The 21,425-nt window shown below is 38.5% G+C and overlaps 1 protein-coding gene across 2 annotated transcripts in view; it reads right to left on the bottom strand.

Moving 5' to 3' along the window:
* Window positions 1-21,425, bottom strand: part of SPPL3 (signal peptide peptidase like 3) — a 137,209-nt gene that overhangs the window by 43,956 nt on the left and 71,828 nt on the right. For both annotated transcript variants that reach the window (XM_042962581.1, XM_042962580.1), the window contains exon 2: window positions 5,339-5,416. In XM_042962581.1, coding sequence (XP_042818515.1) covers window positions 5,339-5,416 — 78 coding nt within the window. The remainder of the gene's footprint in view (window positions 1-5,338; window positions 5,417-21,425) is intronic.

The raw sequence follows: 21,425 nt of genomic DNA on the forward strand, positions 1-21,425 counted from the left end.
GAAATTGGAGCCTTAGCAATGTAAAATGATGAAGCTCCTCTGAAAAACAGTGGCAGTTTCTCCAAATGTTAAAAAAAATAGAGTTACCATATGACCCAGCAATTCCAGTCATAGGTATCTACTCAAGAGAAATGATGACTTATGTCCCCACACAAACTTGTACATGAATATTCATAGCAGCCCAATGTGGAAACATAAATGTCTATCGATGCGTGGATTAGCAAAAGAGAGTATTATCGGGCAACAGAAAGGAATGAAGCACTGACACATGCTACAACGTGAATAAACTTTAAAACATTATGCTAAGGGAAAGAAGCCAGTCACAAAAGGTCACGTACTGTAACATTCTACTTAAATTGAAATTTCCAGGATAGGCATATCTATATAAAAGACAGAAAACAGATTAGTAGTTGGCTAGAGCAAGAGAGAGAGCAAAGCGTAATGACTACTAATGGGTACAAGGTTTCCTTTGGTATAATAAAATTGCTCTAAAATTGGTGATAATTGCACAACTTTGTAGACATACTAAAACCACTGAATTGTACACTTTACATAGAAGAATTTTACACTATATATATATCTCAATAAAGCTGTTAAAAAAACCCCACACCTTACCAACACTTAAAAAAGGGGGCGGGGCGGGGGATGGGGAAGGAATAAACTAGTGAGCCAAGCAGGAAAAAAAACAAAACCAAAAAAATTTTCCCACAAAGAAAAGCCTAGCTTTAGACAGTTAAACTCTATCAAATACTTGAAGAAACAATACAGTTCTACACAATCTTTTCAAGGAATAGACGAAACACTTTCCAACTCATTCAATGAGGCCAATATTTTCCAAGTACCAAAGTCATAAGAAGACATAATAAGTACAGACCAATATCCCTCATGAATACAGACACAAATCATATATATAAATATATATAATTGTATATATGATATATGATACATATATATATGTAATAAAAATATATGACCAGGGGCACCTGGGTGGCTTAGTTGGTTAAGCCTCCGACTCCTGATTTGATTTTGACTCAGGTCATGATCTCACAGTCGTGAGAATGAGCCTCACATCAGGCTCAGTGCAGAGTGTGGAGCCTGCTTGGAATTCATTCTCTCCCTCTCCACCTGACCCTCCCCTGCTGGCCTGCGTGTGTGCCGTGGCATGTACATGTGCGCGCTCTCTCTCTCTCTCAAAATAAATAAAATAAACGTAAAAAAAATAAGCCATATGTGTCTTCCAGCTACCTTGGTCCTCATGCTCTTGTGACAAGAATGATCTACTAATTCATTCTGTATCTTCTTTAAATATATATACATACATCATATATATGTACATACACATGATATATATGTGACAAAATCCATTCATGACAAAAACTTTCCACAAACTAGAAACAGAAGGAAATCTCCTCAACCTGATAAACAGCATTTATGAAAACCTACAGCAAACACTATACTTAATGGTGAACAATTAAATGCTCTCTCCTGAAGATCAGGAACAAGGTAAAGAAGGATGTGTGCTCTTGTCTCTTTCTATTCAACACTGTACTGGAGGTTCTATCCTATACAAGAAGGGGGAAAAGAGGAGGAGGAGGAAAAATTAAAGGCATTCAGATATGAAAAGAAGCAAAACCATCTTTATTTGCAGACCATGTTATCCTGTGTGTAAAAACCCTAAGGAGTCTGTACACAAAAAAACTACTAGCACTAACAAATGAGTTCATCAAAGCTACAGGATACCACATCAATATACAAAAAGTCAACTGCACTTCTACATGCTTAGCAATGAAAAATCCAAAAATGAATCCAAGAAAAAAGGAGTACTTAGGAACACTGGAAATACTCAGGAACATCAAAAGAATGAAATACTTGACAAAAGAAGTACAAGCATTGTACACGAAAATTACAGAGCATTACTAAGTAAAACTAAAGATCTAAATAAATGGAGAGACATTTCAGGTCCTGAACTAGAAGATTCACTATTATGAAGACAGCGGTTCTTCTTGGATTGATCTGTAGATCCACAATACGTGCAAACCTCCAGCAGAATGTTTTTTTGGTAGAAACTGACCAGTTAAATATAAATTTTTATGGAAATCCAAAAGACCTAGAGTATTTGGAATTTTGAAAAAGAACTAAGTTGTAAGACTTACACTACTGGAGTTCAACACTTACTATAAAAGCTACAGCAATCAAGACCTGTGGTACTGGCCTAAGAAAAGACCTATAGACCAAAGCACAGAAATGGGAATCCAGTGATGAATCCTTCCATTTATGGTCAACCGTGTTTTCCCAGTGGTGCCGAGGCAATTCGATGGGGTGAAGGACAGCCTTTTCAACAAACGGTGCCGGCACAACTGGACAGCCATGTTCATAAGATGAATTTAGAGTTATTTGTACTTCATGCCACACAGAAAAATTAACTCACATGAATCATGGACTTAAATGTAAGCAGTAAAACTAGAAAACTTCTTAAAGAAAATACGAGAAACTCTTTGTGTCTGTGGATTAGGAAAAGACTTTTTTGCTACAATACCACAAAACATGATCCATCAAACAAAAAATTGGTAGGGTTCACTTTATCAGAATCAAAGATGTTCACACTTTGATTTTTTAAATGTTTATTTTTGAGAGAGACAGCGCAAGTGAGGGAGAGGTGGAAAGAGAGGGAGATACCGAATCTGAAGCAGGTTCCAGGCTCTGAGTTATCAGCACTCACAGAGCCTGATGCGGGGCTCAAACCCATGAGCCATGAGATCGTGACCTGAGCCAAAGTCAGATGCTTAACCGACTGAGCCACCCAGGTGCCCCAAGACATTTATACTTTGAAAGACAGTATGAAGAAAATGAAAAGGCAAACCAGAGACCGGGAGGAAACATTTGCAAATCCTACGACTGACAGAGAACTTGTATCCAGAATATTTAAAGAACTGTTACAATTCAGTATAACAAAAATAACCCAATTTAAAAATGGCCAAAGATCTGAATAGACATTTCACCAAAGAAGAAAAGTACGTGGCCAATAAGCACATGAAAAGATGCCCAACATCTTTTCAACATTTTAATTGGAATTATTGGGGAAATGCAATCAAAGCCACAATGAGGTATCATTTCACACCCAAGTACTAAAACAGTCATAATAAAAGTAAAATAATGGACAGCTCCTGGTCATGATCTCACTGTTGGTGTGTTCGTGCCCTGCGCTGGGCTCTGTGCTAACAATTCAGAGCCTGGAGTCTGCTTCGGATTCTGTGTCTCTCTCTCTCAAAAAAAAAATCAACATAAAAAAATAATAAAAAATAAAAGTACAATAATGGGTATTAAAAAACCCTCAAATCTGCTACTGAACTGTATACTTCAAAATGGTTAAGATAGTAAATTGTTATGTATATTTTATCACAATGAAAAAAATTTTTAAGCCCTTACCAATACTTAAAACAAAAGTAGTGAAAAAGTAGGAAAAAACAGAAACAATCTTTTCCCACAAAGAAAAGCCCAACTTTAGATGGCTTAACTGGTGAGTTCTATCAAATACACAAAGAAGAAATAACAAAATTTTGCACAATCTTTTCCAGGAAACAGAAGAAAACACTTTCAAACTTATTCAGTGAGGTCAATTTATTTATTTTTATTTTTGAGGTCAATTTAAATGTGTAATTAAAGGCATCATGATTTACTTTTTGCAGAAATGCACTGAAGTATAAAAGACATAAGGTATTGGACCAGAAGCATCAGGAGCTGGGTTCCAATCCAGAGTCTGTTACCAACTAGTTGTGTAATCTTTGTCAAGTTACTTCATCTTGTTGGGCTTCAGTTTCCCTATTTGTAAAATACGAAGGTTGACTGGAGAAATCCTTTCCATCTATATGAGGTAATTCCATGGTATACTTATTACATAGAATTTTATTTAAAATTTGTCCAATTGTATAATTGCTATCACCATTCTGGAAAACAATATGGCAATATGTATGTAGTAATAGCCAGCTCATACTCTCTGGCAAAGTATTTCAACTTTCAGATATTTGACTTAAGGATATAATTCAACCAGCCACAGAACACATAAAAATAAAAAGATGGTCACTTTAACCATCTACATGTCCAACAATAGTAGAATAAGAGTAGTAACACAAAGAAATATCAAATTACTAAAAATTAGTATGAAGAAGATCAAGGAAAATATTTTTTGTTATGTACAAATAATCAGAATATAAATGAGTTAAATTACGAAAACGTACACCGTATATAAATACACGCCAAACAAAAAGTCATTTCTACTGATGAAAGTAAGTATTCAAATTTTGAGTCTAAAAGATTTTGGTTTTAATTACAAAGTTTTTTGAAATATTGATACATGATATACTCAAAGAGAAAAAATCAGAAACTCATCCAAAGGACAGATAACAAAATATCAAGATTATGTTGATAAGGTTCTAAATTGCTCTGGCTTGATTAAGGCTTTCTCAGAGTGGTTGTGAACCTAGGGCTCTCGGCAGAAATCTCAATGATTAAAACTTTCATCAGCTGATTCTGGAATTATCAATGTATTTTACTTGTTCTACCCAGTATTGCGATAAAGCCTGGAGGTCTGATTTTACCAAGTACTCATTCAAATCCAGATATAATAACTGGACAGTTCAAAATTCTTATGCCTGATTATTTATCAGTCACCCCCTTTCAAGTTCTCAATTTAAAAATTATCATCCAGCCTCCATTTGTAAATATATAAGCCACAAGACATCTGTGTTACATAACCACTAAAGCTCCTCCCTCAAGTAAGGAGTGTGAAAAGAAGGGAGTATCTAGCTTCCTGACTTTCCTTTGTATTCCTATGGCTGCCTGCTTAGGACAGGAATTTCAAGAGGATCCAGTCTCAGCATTTCCAAGGTCAGTAGACAGAATACTTGGGGAATGATACTGGGCACGATCCTAATAACAGTAGGCCGAACCATATGAAATCTTGGCAATTGCTCCATGTGACTCAACCTAAGTCAATGCCTTTGCATTAAGAAAAACTTGCTGTTCCCTTTGAGACTGTAGAATCGTTGTCAAGGCTTCTCTCCTTGATCTTTTCAATGAGTACACTTATGGGAATCATTACTTTCAGAACCAGAATTTAAGCAATTTTAAATTTTAATTTTCAAGCAATATTTACATGTTTGCATTAAAATGAAGTGTTTTACCAGCAGCCAACCAAAGCATAAATTTCAGAATTATCCCACTCTAACTCGATTCTTGTCAAAGTCACGTTTCCCTTCACAGAGCAGCAAGTTTTCACACTTCCCGCACAATGCTGCCTCCACCTCCAACTGAAATTTGTCCCATCCTGAGAGCATCTTACCTGAAACTACCATAGACTATAAGTAGAATGGAAATCAGAAATGTAGACACTTGACTGGAATCCACCAGGGAATAGGCCCTAGAGAAATGAGAAAAAAAAAAAAAAAAGTTAAATCACATGGCAGCAAGTCCTCATGGAGTTTACAGTATGGTGGAGTTCGATCTCACTAAGTTTCATTATTGTCTTTAAGTTAAAAAAACAAAAAAGGTGTAAATTAGCATTAACAAAATAACATAACTAAAATGAGACCTGCTAGTTTAACATAAAGAATACATGTGTAGGTTCACAGCTATTATTAGTTAACACTCATAGGATGTTAAATGACATCAATGTAAAAATCCCACCTCCGTATACCACATGATGCTTACAACATCCACTCCCAATTTAAGATATGCCAAGATATCTACCATTACCGTACCAAAGATAAAGCCTCAGTGATTATCATATGGTACCAAAATCAAAACTATATATACCAAAAGGTATACAACCAGGAAGTCGTACTCCCATCTAGTTCCCCCCAGGTCCTCTTTAGATAACCACTTTTACTGGTTTCTTGTACAGCGTTCTAGAACATATAGTATCAACACATATTATTTCTCACCATTTCTCACACAAAAGATTAACACTCCGTACTCCCCCCACCCTCCTTTTACAACATAACCTAGAGATCTTCCTATATCAGTATGTGCAGAGTTTCTCTTCTTTATTTTTATTTTCTTTAAACATCTACATAGATTTCTATTGTGTGGACACACTGAAAAACAGTTTTTGTTTTTAAAAAAAATTCCTTTTAGATGGACACTGTGGTTGTTTCCAAAAATTCTGTTACCCACAATTGTGTAATAAAGAGCCTTATAAATTGTACCTGCAACGCACACATGAAATGACACGTCTGTGCAGAACAAAGGTCCTAAAAGTGAGACTGCTGGATCACAGAGGAAATGTACTTGCAATTTGGATAGATGTTGCCAAACTGCCCTCCAGAGAAGTTCTATCATTTTGCATTCTCACCAGTAACAGATTAGGGTTCCTCTTTTCCAAAGCCTTATCAACAGTGAATGTTGTATAATTTTTGACTTTTTACCAATCTGAAACATGAAAATTGGTATCTCGATATGGTTTTCATTTGCATTAATTTTCTGACATAATTAAAATTTAAAATTGATTAAAAGTGAGCTTAAGCGGCTTTTCACATGATTAAAGGCTAGTATAAGCATTGTTAAAAGAATTTAAACATTTTTTCCAACTCCAGAGCTACAAAAAACAAAGGGAGCCTTTTTTTTTTTTTTTCTTTTAAGAAACCTTTCTTTTGCTGGTGTATTACTTGGATGACTTGGCTTTTTCATATCCTGTATATTCTGAAGCACATTGTCATTACCTAAAAGGTAGATTAGAGTCTAAACTTCCCAAACTCAGTGTCTTAAGATCTCATACTACTGTATATTCCTTTTGCTACATCTCTCACATCAATGGAGGCCCTCCAGAGACTCATCACTGAAGACTTCTAGAAGTCTGGGGTTCAACTGTTATTAAACCAGCTCTTGTCTTCCACACATCCTCTGGGCTGTGTTCTTGTCTGTGTGGCTGACCATCTTGTAGTCACTGACTTTCTTCAGTCTTTTTCAAGGCAAGGGTTTGACCATATGCAAAATACCTTCTGAAGAGGCTGAGCAGGTCGACCAGCCAATAAGCCTGCTACCCACTGTAGAACGAAACACGGCGTTTCAGGAAATGGTTTCTTCTAGCCTGAACAGTTTTATTTTCCAAATCTATACAAGAAAATCTGGTAAAAGCTGACTCCAAATCTAGTCCACAATTTATAATAAAACTTTTTTTGTTTGTTTTATTGGGGGGGGGGGCAGGAGGGGCAGAGAGAGAGAGGGAGTGAGAGAGAGTCCCAAGCAGGTTCCACGTCGTCAGTGCGGAGCCCGATATGGGGCTCTACCTCACCAACCATGAGATCATGACCTGAGCCGAAATCAAGAATCGGACACTGAACCTACTGAGCCACCCAGGCACCCTTATAATAAAACTTTTTGAAATGTCATATATTTTCAACTCAAATTATCATTATGGAAGTTTTACAAAAAGCTTTAAAAAAAATATTTATTTTTGAGAGAAAAAGAGTGTGCGTGCATGCAAGCAGGGTAAGGGCAGAGAGAAAGGGGTACACGGTATCTGAAGTGCGCTCTGTGCTATCAGTGGGGCTGACACGCGGGGCTCAGACTCACGACTGTTAAGGTGATGCCCCGAGCCGAAGTCAACCCTTAACCGACTAAGCCCCCCAAGCGCCCTGGAAGTTTTACAAAAAGCTTTTTAACACCAAGAATTTATTATGCAGAATATGGTTTAAAATTAATTTTAGCCAATTTTAGCATTTTAAAAATAGTATCAATTTTATTTTTCAAAAATTACAAAAATAATTCATGTTCATTGTAAAAATCCAAATAACAGGTAAGAAGCAAAAGTACCAGTGCCGTGCCCCTCCCCCTTGTCCACATGCCCATTCCCTAGGAGCAGACGCTGTTTACAATTTGGTATGTGTATCCTTCCACATCAAGTGTGTATGCAGAATGTATACACACCATAAAAACGGATACACACTTCGTGTCCTTCTGTAACTTGGCTCTTTTTTCAAACTCAACTATGTAACAGGGGCTATTCTTTTCTACTGCCTTAATTTATTGGCCTTTTGCTATAAAATTAAGACATGGAAAACCTGATAATTTAAACTGTACTCTTTCTTTTTTTAAGAGAAATCACCTAGGTTCAATAAACGCAACTTTTAACCATATACACATTGTCTAAAAATTCTCATTTCTGAGTTATTAACAACAGCATACCACACTTTTTCACCTCACTTGACCTCCTGAATTAGGAGGGTATAGTTTGTTGTTTCTAACCTCAACAGAAACACATGGGGATGCCTCCGCCTATGCTGTTCTTTTTCGTCAATTTAAGATTTAGTGAAGACAGGAATGTTTCCATTGCCCTTTTTTCAAAGGCAACCATGGAATCCCACAGGTAAAGATAACATCCACATCATGATACTGAACAGTCAAATATCCTGTGAAAAATATTAGGAAGAGCTGCATCTTTACTCTCGCCGATGCACCCTAGCTCCTGTCTTGGGGTGCCTGGATGGCTCAGTCCGTTAAGCCTCTGACTTCGGCTCAGGTCATGATCTCGCAGTTCATGAGTTCGAGCCCCACGTCTGGCTCTGTGCTGACAGCATAGAGCCTGGAGCCTGCTTCGGATTCTGTGTCTCCCTCTCTCTCTCTCTCTGCCCCTCCTCCCTTCACCACCCCCCCACACTCTGTCGGTCTCTCTTGCAAAAATAAAACATTAAAAATTTAAAAACAATTCTTGTCTAGCCTAGAGCCTATCAAAAACATTGATATTATACATACTATTACATTTAAAATGTGTATGGAAATCATTTTTGCAAAATAACATCTGCTTAAGAAATGTGAACATGCTAGCACATTTTGTCACTAACACTGAACATGTTAGAACATCCTGCTATCCTAAGACAACTTGACAATGAAGTTTTTCTTTTTCCACATTCACCAGAAAACCTTCTGCTACTTACAATCTCTAAGTTTAGGAACTTCTTGGCATAGATACATTATGCGCTACGCATCATTTATTTCTTTTTTTTTTTTTTTAATTTAAAAAAAAATTTTTTTTTCAACGTTTTTTATTTATTTTTGGGACAGAGAGAGACAGAGCATGAACGGGGGAGGGGCAGAGAGAGAGGGAGACACAGAATCGGAAACAGGCTCCAGGCTCCGAGCCATCAGCCCAGAGCCTGACGCGGGGCTCGAACTCACGGACCGCGAGATCGTGACCTGGCTGAAGTCGGACGCTTAACCGACTGCGCCACCCAGGCGCCCCTTAAGTTTATTTCATTAGAGGTTGCCCGTGTCAAGTTTACGTTGAAACATGTACATTTTACTATTAAGTCTTTAAAAAGCCCTGAAGACAGAAAGCACCTATTTAGCTGATGATAAGCCCAGGATGGACATAGAAACATAAGTTCTCCCTCTCATACCAGCTGTGTTAGCCAATAAATAATCTGCTGGATCATGTAGCTTAATCAATACAAAGAGATAATAAGATAATTACAAAAATAGCAAAGTAAAGAATAAACGGAACGGGAACTCAAATACAGAACTGCACTGTCCAATATAGCAGCCACTAGCACTAAAATGGCCACTTAGCCACCAGCCACATGTGGCAATTTAAATTTAAATGAAATTAAAAATTTGGTTCATTGGTTACACTAGTTGAATTTCAAGTATCCAATAGTTGATGACTACTCTACTGAATGGCCAGATAAAGAACATTTCCATCAATGTAGAAAGTTCTAATGACTGCTCTGATGTATACTTGTATAGGAAGACGCCCCTGTTATAGTTCAAAATTGGGCTTCTGGGATTTTCTTGGTGGTAAGAGCAACATCTAACGTTTTACTGAGCGCTTAATTTTCACAACCATTCTATGACATTAAGTCCTACACGTATGCAACCCCTTATTCAAAAAAATACCTTGAGGATAGATGTGTTGCAGAAAACCCCCTCACTGGGGTCTAGAGCAGCAAGTACCCTATAATCAAATATTAATATTTCTGTAGTGAAACATGAATAACCACACTAAATAAGATAAATAAAGATTAGAAACCGCTTCATCAGCTTGGGTCAGGTTTTGCTTCCATGTGAATTACAGAAAAACTCTGGGTTTTCAGAATTTGAGGTTTGGAAACTGTGGACCTGTGTGATTGTCACCATTGAGCTGAGGAGCCGGGTGCAGTTCTGAACATAGGCAGACTTACTCCACCATCTCTCAAACTGACTTGATCATCTGATGACAAACTTGGGAGTCAGGAAGCTCCAGTTTCTATCTTTAATTATTCTATAACTAGCCATTTGATCTTCCGTAGGCAAGCTTTCTACATTTTCCTGGTCTCTATAAAATCCTCTTTTGGCCTAGACAAACTTGAAGGCCCAGCTAATTTTTATTTTCAAGACTCTAGGTTTTTATACTGTGTTTTTCCTCCAAAAATGATAAATATTACCATATAAACATGTTTGGCCGATCACTGGCATGTTTATAGGCAAATTAGCTGACAAAGGCAGCACTGTTTCCAGACTACTGAAAACTGTTATTAAATTTTTTTACATTGGAGTAGAGTTGACACACAAGATTACATTAGTTTCAGGTGTACAACATAGGGATTCCCCAAGTTTATACATTATGCTGTGTTCACCACAAGTGTAGCTACCATCTGTTACCATACAACTATTATAATATCCTTGATAATATTCCTTAAGCTGTGCCTTTTATTCCCGTGACTTAACTCATTCCATCACTGGTTGGTTTAATCAACCAAGGGAAAATTCTTCTCTTGAGTCATTTTTTACAAAAACTGGCCAGCTCTAGGGTCTAACCCACAGCTCTTTTCTTTCATTATCAAACAGATTGTTTAATAAAGGTTTTCACTGCTGATAACGATAGGGAGAAGAGGGCCTCATCCATACCTCTATTATTCTCTTTGCCCGCAAAGAGAAGTAAAGAATCAGAAACACTTCACAAGTATGCGAAGACCCAAGAATTTTACCGCAGAGACTGGGGTCTGGGCTTCTGGGGTACGACCAGAGTAGGGCAGGCAGAGGGAAAGGTATTCCAGGGAAAAAGGGTAGGTAGTCTGGCCAATTCTAGGAAAGCAAAGCCCACAATCTTATTTCACAGTCTCTTCCTATCCCACACTTCAGGCTCTGCCACAGCCAAAAGCAGATGTGTATCATCTCTCAGGACCTTCTCCTAGTGAGGTGTCTTTTCCCGAGACTCAATGCACATTAAAGACAGGAACTTACTCTAGACTGAAACAAAGGAACTACTACTGAAATGCAAAAAGAAACTAAATACATGCCTTTCAGATAGGCCAAAATCAAGTTGGCCAAATGTACTGAAGACAGACTCAGGAGACTTTGCCAAGTGATGTATTAGCACAGGTTAGCTGTTGAGATATTTTACATGGTCATTACAAAACCCCCTAATTCTTTTACCATATTCCCCCAAACCTTAATAGAGACAGGAAGCTACCAGAAAGTTCTCTCATATACAGTAAGATTATATTCTACACCCTAAGATTTTTAGAACCATGCTGGATTTTATTTAGCAATTGCTCTACAGTCTAACATCTATTTCTAGCTGCTTTACCAGCAAGTGCTTATAACACATATCCTGCTAAAAATCATGCCAAACTGAGACACAGAGAGTACTGTTCTATAATGTGTTCTATGTGTCAGCCTTCCAGCTATACAATGAAAGCATTCTTGTCCACCCAACAAACCAAGCAACTAATATTCCAACCTAGCACTGTCTGGTGCCCTAGACTGGCACTTTGCAAACTTTTTGGTCTTGAAACTATTTACACAAGGAAGACCCCTTAGAGCTTTTGTTCCTATGGGTAACAGCTGCTGGAAATTAAAACTGAGAAAAAATGAAAACGTTTACTAACTCATTTAAATGTAACAAAACCATTACACATGAGCATAATTTTTTTTAAAGGAAAAAGAACTATTTTCCAAAACAAAAAAGAATTTAGTGAGACAAGGGGCATTCTCTTACATTTCTACACACCTCTTTAATGTCTGGCTTAAACAGAAGACAACCAGATTCTCATATCTGCTTCTGCATTCAGTCTGTTGCCATATGTTGCTTTAGTTGAACACTATGAAGGCTATGGAGAAGGAAATCTGGCCTGACGCATATGGGTAGCTGGAAAAGGGAGGGGTATTATAATAACATTTTTAGGTAACTGAGGAGACTCTTCTTTAATGCTACACTGCACTTCAGCAAGTGGTCATTTCTTAAAGGTTATTTTCAATGTGAAATCTGAAACCGTATCAGTAAAGTGTTTTAAAAAATATATTATGTTAAAATCCAAAGGATTATGCTACACTTTGAATGGATCCTTTACCCATGAATGATTCTGTAACATCATGCACTGGTCATCTGGAAAATATTGGTTCACTGAGTTATGCAGCTTTTCCAGATGTGGTCACATTTCATTACACAGTATCTGAAAAACCACATTTGTTAACATCATTCCTGAGACTAATGATAACAGTTTTCCAAAATTCTAATTTTCACTTAAAAGTTCAAATCGTATCACTGGTAAACAGTGTGGAGGTTCCTCAAAAAATTAAAAATAGATCGACCCTATGACCCAGCAATAGCACGGCTAGGAATTTACCCAAGGGATACAGGAGTGCTGATACATAGGGGCACTTGTACCCCAATGTTTATAGCAGCACTTTCAACAATAGCCAAATTATGGAAAGAGCCTAAATGTCCATCGACTGATAAATGGATAAAGAAATTGTGGTTTATATACACAATGGAGTACTACGTGGCAATGAGAAAGAAGGAAATATGGCCTTTTGTAGCAACGTGGATGGAACTGGAGAGTGTTCTGCTAAGTGAAATAAGTCATAGAGAGAAAGACAGATACCATATGTTTTCACTCTTATGTGGATCCTGAGAAACTTAACAGAAGACCATGGGGGGGAAAGAGGGAGAAGGGAAAAAAAAAAAAAGAGGTTAGAGAGGGAGGGAGCCAAAACCATAAGAGACTCTTAAAAACTGAGAACAAACTGAGGGTTGACGGGGGTGGGAGTGAGGGGAGGGTGGGTGATGGGTATTGAGGAGGGCACCTGTTGGGATGAGTACTGGGTGTTGTATGGAAACCAATTTGACAATAAATTTCACATTTAAAAAATAAAAAATAAATAAATAATCTCTAATCACTGAGAACTAATACTCAAAAAACAAACAAACCAAAAAACCCAAATTGTATTACTGGCAAAACGACTGTTTATTTTTTTTAAATGACAGGGCTCACTTCATTAATTTTTGAGAAACTGCCAAACATCAAAGCGTGAATAACTCTAGTTTGTCCACTAGTCATTCTTCAAGTAAAAATAGTATTCCAAGAAAAAAGTAGCTAGTTCAGCTACCATCTCAAATGACTGCACAAGTATTTTTTCAAGAAAACCAGGTACCTTAGTATACAGCATACATGCTTGAGAACTTTCTATTTTATTATTTAAAAATGTGTTCTTAAGGATTGAGATTTAATAAAAGTAATTTTCACTGCTTCACCCTAAGGGAAACTGTTTTTTTGTTTTTAAACAAACACAAAACAAAACAGTGTAGTGTGTGAGGGGCACGTGGGTGGCTCAGTCGGTTGAGCATCCAACTTCGGCTTGGGTCATGATCTCACAGCCTGTGAGTTCAAGCTCCACATTGAGCTGGCTGCTGTCAGTGCAAAGCCTGCTTCAGATCTTCTGTCCCCCTCTCTCTGTCCCTCCCCAACTTGCACTTTCTCAAAAATAAATAAACATTTAAAAAATTTATTTATTTATTTATTTATTTATTTATTTATTTATTTATTTATTTTGAGAGAGAGAGAGACAGAGTAAGAGCAGGGGAGGGGCAGAGAGAGAGAGGGAGAGAAAGCAGGCTCCACACCATCGGTATGGAGCCCCAATGCGGGGCTTGAACCCACAAACCACGAGATCATGACCTGAGCTGAAACCAAGAATCAGAGGTTTAACCGACTGAGCCACCAAGGTGTCCCCCAAAATAAAAATAAATAAATGAACGGTGTGTGCACAGTGATGAAGAACATTATGATTACTAGTACAGTTTGGTGCCACTGCCTTGATTCATGTCGCACAGCAGAGTTTTTTGTTGTTTTTTTTTTTTTTTTGTATTTTTTTTAACGTTTATTTATTTTTGAGACAGAGAGAGACAGAGCATGAACGGGGAAGGGTCAGAGAGAAAGGGAGACACAGAATCTGAAACAGGCTCCAGGCTGTGAGCTGTCAGCACAGAGCCCGACGCGGGGCTTGAACTCACGGACCGTGAGATCATGACCTGAGCCGAAGTCGGCCGCTTAACCGACTGAGCCACCCAAGCGCCCCAGAGTTTTTTGGTTTTTTTACCCACCACTGCTTTTCACCATAAGGAAAAAATGTCAAAATGAAAAAGACAAGGAAAAAATATCAAAATGAAAAAGACAAATAACTTTAATGGTAGCCCCCCTAAAAGGGTCTGAGGAACCCTGAGGGATTCGTGGGCCACACTTTGAGAACAGCTGCCTTATACACTTACCCACAGGTCCTGGCTATACAAATTCCTAGCGTTTTCTCATATGAACTTCTAAAATCACAAAACACCAAGAAGTAGTTAAAATTATTTTGCTATGCAAGATTTTTGGCTTTAAATAGGAATGCACAACATGACTTACATTCCAGGCCTCAGCAATACTAGCTTTCCCTTTAAGGTAGAGTATGTTCAAAGAGGATTTCATTTGTATTTTTATCTAAAATATCTGACATTATAGTATCCACAATTCCCTTCCACATTTTTCCATTATTTTAAGGAAAAAAACCACATATGTATCCTACACTTAATAATGGAATAGACAATCTTATTAAAATTTTAATAAATTAATCTTTATGTCCAAGATACAAAGATAGTCACTTAAGAAAGTGACGATCTAGTAAGAAAGACACATCATACAACGTGACAGAATGTAATATTCTAATAGAGAAATAAAGTGCTATGGGAGGTGCTATGGGTTGCCACGTACTGGAGGGGGCAAACTATGGCCTACTGCTATTCCAGTAAACACAGCCAAGCTCATTCATTCAGGTATCGTTTATGGCTGCTCTGGTGCTTCACTGGCAGAGCAGTAGAGTTGTGTCAGTCTCCACATGGCTCACATAGCCCAAAATATTTACTAACTGGTCCTATATGGAAAAAGCTTGCTCACCCTTATTGTATATTGTTGTTACTGAATAAGGCCACCCAGCTAAGAGGGCCAACGAATGTTGAAATACATCCTACCCTTCCCTCCCGGAGGATGCAGCAGGACTTCAGGCACAAAGCTTGATGAGCAGAACCTTGAGTCCTACAGGATGGATGCAGCCACCTGGTGGGAGGGACACCCTTTCTTTTCACAAAGGTGACAATTTTTGAGCCAACCCCATCTGGTCAGGGAGGCACTATTTCCTGTTTTGCACAAAGAGGGGTGTGCGTGTGCGTGTGCGTGTGTGTGTGTAGTCTAGCAAGAGTCACGAACATCTCTGAGTCATACCATGAATATGGGTGGATTTCCAATATCAAAATATTTTTGGATTAGAAATGAAGAATTTTCATTCTTCCTGTCTCTTCATTAGCACCAAATACTTTATGGAAAAAAACATGTATGAGATGCACCATGTTACTGCTTTATTTTATCCAGCTAGCACGGTGAAAAATTATTTCCATCAGAGATGCAAAATCTGAGGACTGAGCATATTCCTATGAAAGAAAGGTATTAGTCTCTAAGGCAGTAAAGATGATCTGTAGTCATTTTGTTTTCAGACACATTTTATTGCCTACAATAGGTAAGAGAGGATTTACAGGGTTCCAGTGAAACAGAAAGAGGACCCCACACTGAAGGATTCCATGGTAAGATGCTTCCATTCTTTCCTATGAATTACTCTTTTAGACAGATCCTCATATTACAATTTCAAAAGCGTGTGCATTTTTTGGTGATTTGAGCACACACCCAGCAACATAATTGTGACTCCTGTGTTAAAACACCAGCAGCCAGAAATAGCCCTGTACTGGCTGTAACATACATTTTTAAGGCAAGGGAAAAACCTAGGCAACTGGTTTTCTCAAAGTAGACAGAAACAAGCTGGAATAAAGTGGTTTATGCATTTTCATTTGACCAAGGGACTCATTTTCAAAAAAGAAAATTATAATGCAGCTTTTGAAGACATTTTTGTATCACTAGCCAAGCCAAGACTGCTTTAGAACTTGAACTAAATAAATTTCCTTAAAAACTTACAAAAATTTGTGTTAACATGCTGGTCAAGATTTCATAAAGAAATCTTCATAAAGAAACTTTCATAAAGAAACTGCTCCTGAATGTCTAAATACTTTCTCAGGATATGTGCCCACAAAACTTAGAAAGGCCTATGTATATACCCCAAACAACTGAAAGCAGGGACTCGAGAGATACTTGTACGCATGTTCACAGCAACACAATTCACAACAGCCTAAAGGTGGAAGCAACCAAAGTGTCCATCAGTGAATGAATGGATACACAAAATGTGGTGTATGCATACAACTGAGTATTACTCAGCCTTAAAAAAGGAAGGAAATGCTGATATGTGCTACAACACAGATGAACTCTGGAAACATTACGTTAAGTGAAATAAGTCCAACAGAAAAGGACAAATAGTGTTTGATTCCACTCACATGAGGGCCCTAGAACAGGTAATTTCATAGAGAAAGTCAAATAGAGGTTACCAGGACTAGAAGGAGGTGAAATGGGGAATTCTTATTTAATGGGTACAGAATTCTGTTTGGGATGATGAAAAGGTCCAGAAACGGACAGAGGTGATGGTTGCCCAACCTATGTAAGTGGACTTAATGCCACTGAACTGTACACTTACAAATGGTTAAACTGGGGGCGCCTGGGTGGCTCAGTTGTTAAGTGTCTGACTCTTGATTTCATTCAGGTCATCATCTCATGGTTCTTGAGTCTGAACCCCACGTCGGGCTCTGCGCTGACAGCCTGGCATTCTCTCTCTCCCACTGTCTCTACCCCTCCCCTGCTCATGCTTGCTCTCTCAAAATAAATAAACTTCTAAAAAGTTAGCAGTTTAGCTTTTATGTTTATATTTATTTTACAGTAAAATTAAAAAAAAAAGAAGGGGATTTTTTTAACACTGTTCTTAAAAACATTCAGCAAATTGATTTTCACTTCATGAGTCTCATTAAAAGATTATTCTTTGCCATTTAATGCTGACAATATAATAGCTTTATGTATAATTCTGTAAACAAAGTCTTGAAAGCATTCACACAATTCCAAAATTTGGACTTTAAGAAGATTTTCCAATGACTTATAAAACTGGATGCTACAGGTTGACATTTAGTCATTTCCTGGTAGCTAACGTCTCCTCATGACAGATCGACTTCTGTGGACAAGCAAAAAGAAGCCTGACGACCTAAGTCACAGTGCCTCCTTTACTGCTATCAAGATAAACTAGAGAAGTTCAAAAGGAATGTCCCAGAACAAGGGGATTTCTAAGACAGACCGAATTTCAGTTAGAACTCTCCAATGCCCATGGAGGTACTTGCATCACCTCAAATTCAACACATCTAAGACCAAACAAATCTCCCCATTATCTTGCAAAATGTAACGTCTGTTACAGGCTCTAACGGTAATAACTGCTTCTGTCACTGCTCCATCCTATCTTACGCATCACTGCATGCAGGACTATTTAAATTAGTATTCTCATAAGTGCGGCACTCCGAGATAAAGACCCAGCCCCATATCACCCATTGAGAACTGTCTGATGAGGAACAGAAAAGTAAAAAGGTTATCAAATTAAGCCATAATATGGATCAGTGCAGAAGCTCAGCTTGGAGGCCTGTGTGAGAGTACGGTCTACTGAGAGATGACCAACAGTCCAGTAGCTCAGCTAGGCTAGAAAGAGAGGTGAGGGAGCACGCATGGGCGGGAGAGAGAGAGCAAGAGCTACAATGCACTCTCGCAAGAGTATCTGCTGGGGTGGGGGGTGTGGGGGGATTGGTACGAGGTAGTGAAAAGAAAAAAGACCAGAAAGGTTAAACAGGCCAGGTCAAACCTTCTAGGGACTCAGGGGTGGACTGCTGTCTCTGCTAGGGTTTTTTTTTTTTTGTTTTTTTGTTTTTTTGTTTTTTTAGTTTATTTATTTTGAGAGAGAGAGAGAGAGAGAGCACGAGCAGGGGAAGGAGAGATAGGGAGAGAGAGAACGAGAAGAGGGGCAGAGAGAGAAACCCAGGCAGGCTCTGTGCTCAGAGACTGACACGGGGCTCAAACTTGCAAACCTCGAGAATGTGACCTGAGCCAAAAACCAAGAGTCAGATGCTTAACCAACTGAGCTACCCAGGTGCCCCTCTGCTAGTGTCTTCTTGACACAATCTGGCTTCTGCCCTCAGTACTCCATAGAACATGCTCTCCCTCTCCCCAAGATCAGCAACAATCTTATTGTTTTATCCAATAAACCTTAGTCAGTATCTTACTTGACATGCTCTCTCTGGCTCCTTGCAGGATCTGAAAACAGCGATCGCTTTCTTTCTTAAAACAATTTTGTCCCAGCATCCACGATTTTCTTCTGGACTTCCTCCTATCCCTCTGGCTCCTAAAACTTCTTAGTCTCCTTCTCCTCTGCTCATCATGGCTTCTGTCATCAGTGCCCCCTCACTTCTTACTCCACGCATTGTCTTTGTGTGACACTGTCTACTGTCATGTGTTCAGTTACCATCTCTATAGGCTGATGGCTCCCTCCTCCTCGAAACAGTAACAATCTTCTGTTGAGTAGTGTGTCAAGTAGTGCATAAAATGCTTTTGCAGATGAAGTAACTGAAACACAGTGAGGTTAATCAACCTTTTTCCTTTTGCTATAGTCATTGTATTTTGTATACTTCACTCCACTATGAAGAAATTTTAAAAGAACAGCATGGAAAACCCGTTACAGGAGGAAGCAGGCTAAAGACCAATATATCACATAATACCACTTTTATTTAAAATGGGACTATTTCACATTTTTGCATTTATGTGAATTTTTAAAATGACACTAACATTTTTTAAAAATTTTTTAATGTTTATTTATTTTTGAGAGAGAGACAGAGCACGAGTGGGGGAGAAGATAGAGAGGGAGACATAGAATCTGAAGCAGGCTCCAGGCTCTGAGCTGTCAGCACAGAGCCTGACACGGGGCTCGAACCCACAAGCTGTGATCATGACCTGAGCCAAAGTCAGATGCTTAACCGACTGAGCCACCCAGGCGCCCCATGACACTAACATTTTAAAAAATTGTATTTAGGGGTGCCTGGGTGGCTCAGTTGGTTAAGTGTCCAACCACTGACTTTGGCTCAGGTCATGATCTCGGTTTGTGAGATCAAGCCGTGTGTCAGGCTCTGTGCTGACAGTGCAGTGGAAGTCTGCCTGGGATTCCCTTTCTCCTCTCTCTGCCCCTCCCCCCACTCCTACACGCAAGGTCTCTCAAAATAAATAAACAAACATTAAAAAAATAAAAAATAAAAACTGCGTTTAGGATCTTAGGAGGATATGCTAAGAAAAGAAAGTGCTTGTGATTTCTGAATAGGCTACATTTTTTTCATTTATTTTTAACCATATGCTAAAAGCTTATATCCTTCAGTTAAACGTAACATCCCATCTATGGTAGAATTTATTTTCAAAAAGCCAAATTTAAAGACAAAGGTTTTCTTAAACTTTTAAAAGCACCAACATCATGAGGCTCCCGGGTGGCCTGGTTGAGTGTCTGATTCTTTTTTTTTTTAATGTTTATTTATTTTTGAGACAGAGAGAGACAGAGCATGAATGGGGGAGGGTCAGAGAGAGGGAGACACAGAATCTGAAACAGGCTTCAGGCTCTGAGCTGTCAGCACAGAGCCTGACACGGGGCTTGAACTCACGGACTGTGAGATCATGACCTGAGCCAAAGTTGGACACTGAACCGACTGAGCCACCCCGGTGCCCCTGATTCTTGATTTTGACTCAGGTCGTGATCCCAGGGTTGTGAGATTGAGCCCCAAGTTGGTCTCCATGCTGAGCTTGGAGCCTGCTTGAAATTCTCTCCCTCTCTCTCTCTTTCTCTTCCTCTGCCCCTCTCCCCAGTTTGCACACGCTCACGCTCTTTCTCACATACATACATACATTTAAAATTAAAGCACCAACGTTACAATTACATATATATTTTAAGTCTTATTTAGTCATATAATCACATCAGTTGAGATCTTGATTCAGCACTAAATGGTACTAAATGTTATTTTTCTGGTTATTGACCCCTTTTCACACTGGAAATGGCAGCAAACTCTCATACTGTAATTCATTTGAAAAGACAGCTTAAAAATTTTTAAGCAGCTACTGTAATAGATTTTTAAAATAGACAGTTTATTTGTAGATGGGGCTGAACAAACATTAAAGAGTAAACAGACCCCCAGTCCCTTTTCCATAGTATGTCCTCCTATATGATACTACCTTAAATCTATCGGGCAGTCAAGGGGCATGGAAGTAGCTCAATTGGTTAAACATCTGACTCGGTTAAACATCTGACTCTCAGTTTCAGCTCAGGTCATATCTCATGGCTCACTGGATGGAACCCCACTTTGGGGTGTGTGCTGACAGCATGGAGCCGGTTTGAGATTCTCTCTCCCAGTCTCTGTCCCTCCCTTACTTTTGTGTGCCCCTGTGTGTGCACTCTCTCTCAAAATAAACAATCAAACAAACAAACCTTAAATCTATTGTACAGTCATTATATTTAGTAACACAAAAGGAACATCTCTGTTACTAAAGTCAAACTCTGGGAAGAGGACATAGGTACACAGGGAGAATAGTATCATTAGGAGCAAGTATCTTCTCTCACAGAAGAGTGAAATTCCAAAGAGATTAACTGGAAGATGAGTTTCTATCTAGTGATTAGGTTAAAATATGGTATACTTAGATTCTAGGTTTGTCGGTAGAATTTTATCTGCTGAAATTTTAATCTCATCTAGAAATACTACCATTATCAATGAAGTAAAATCATAAAAATGACACAATAATATTTCTGGAAAATCAACTAGACAGAAATATCCAGTGTAGATGGAAGGGGCAGAAGAGATGAGACTGGAATGAAGGAGACGAACTAAAACTCTTACAAGAATATAGGCCTAGGGGTACCTGGGTGGCTCAGTTGGTTAAGCATCTGACTTCGGCTCAGGTCATGATCTCATGGTTCGTGGGTTCAAGCCCCTGCATTGGGCTCTGTGCTAACAGCTCAGAGCCTGGAGCCTGCTTCGGATTGTGTTTCCCTCTCTCTCTGCCTTCCACTGCTCATGCTCAGTCTCTCAAAAATTAATAAATGTTAAAAAAAATTTTTTTTAAAGAAAAAAAAACAGAACCCAGGCCTATAGCCCAGATTAATAAGAAGTAGAAATGGAGGAAGTAAACAGTTACAAACTATATTTT

The sequence above is a fragment of the Panthera tigris genome, chromosome D3 (assembly GCF_018350195.1).
Source record: "Panthera tigris isolate Pti1 chromosome D3, P.tigris_Pti1_mat1.1, whole genome shotgun sequence".
In the NCBI taxonomy this organism is placed as follows: Eukaryota; Metazoa; Chordata; class Mammalia; order Carnivora; family Felidae; genus Panthera; species Panthera tigris.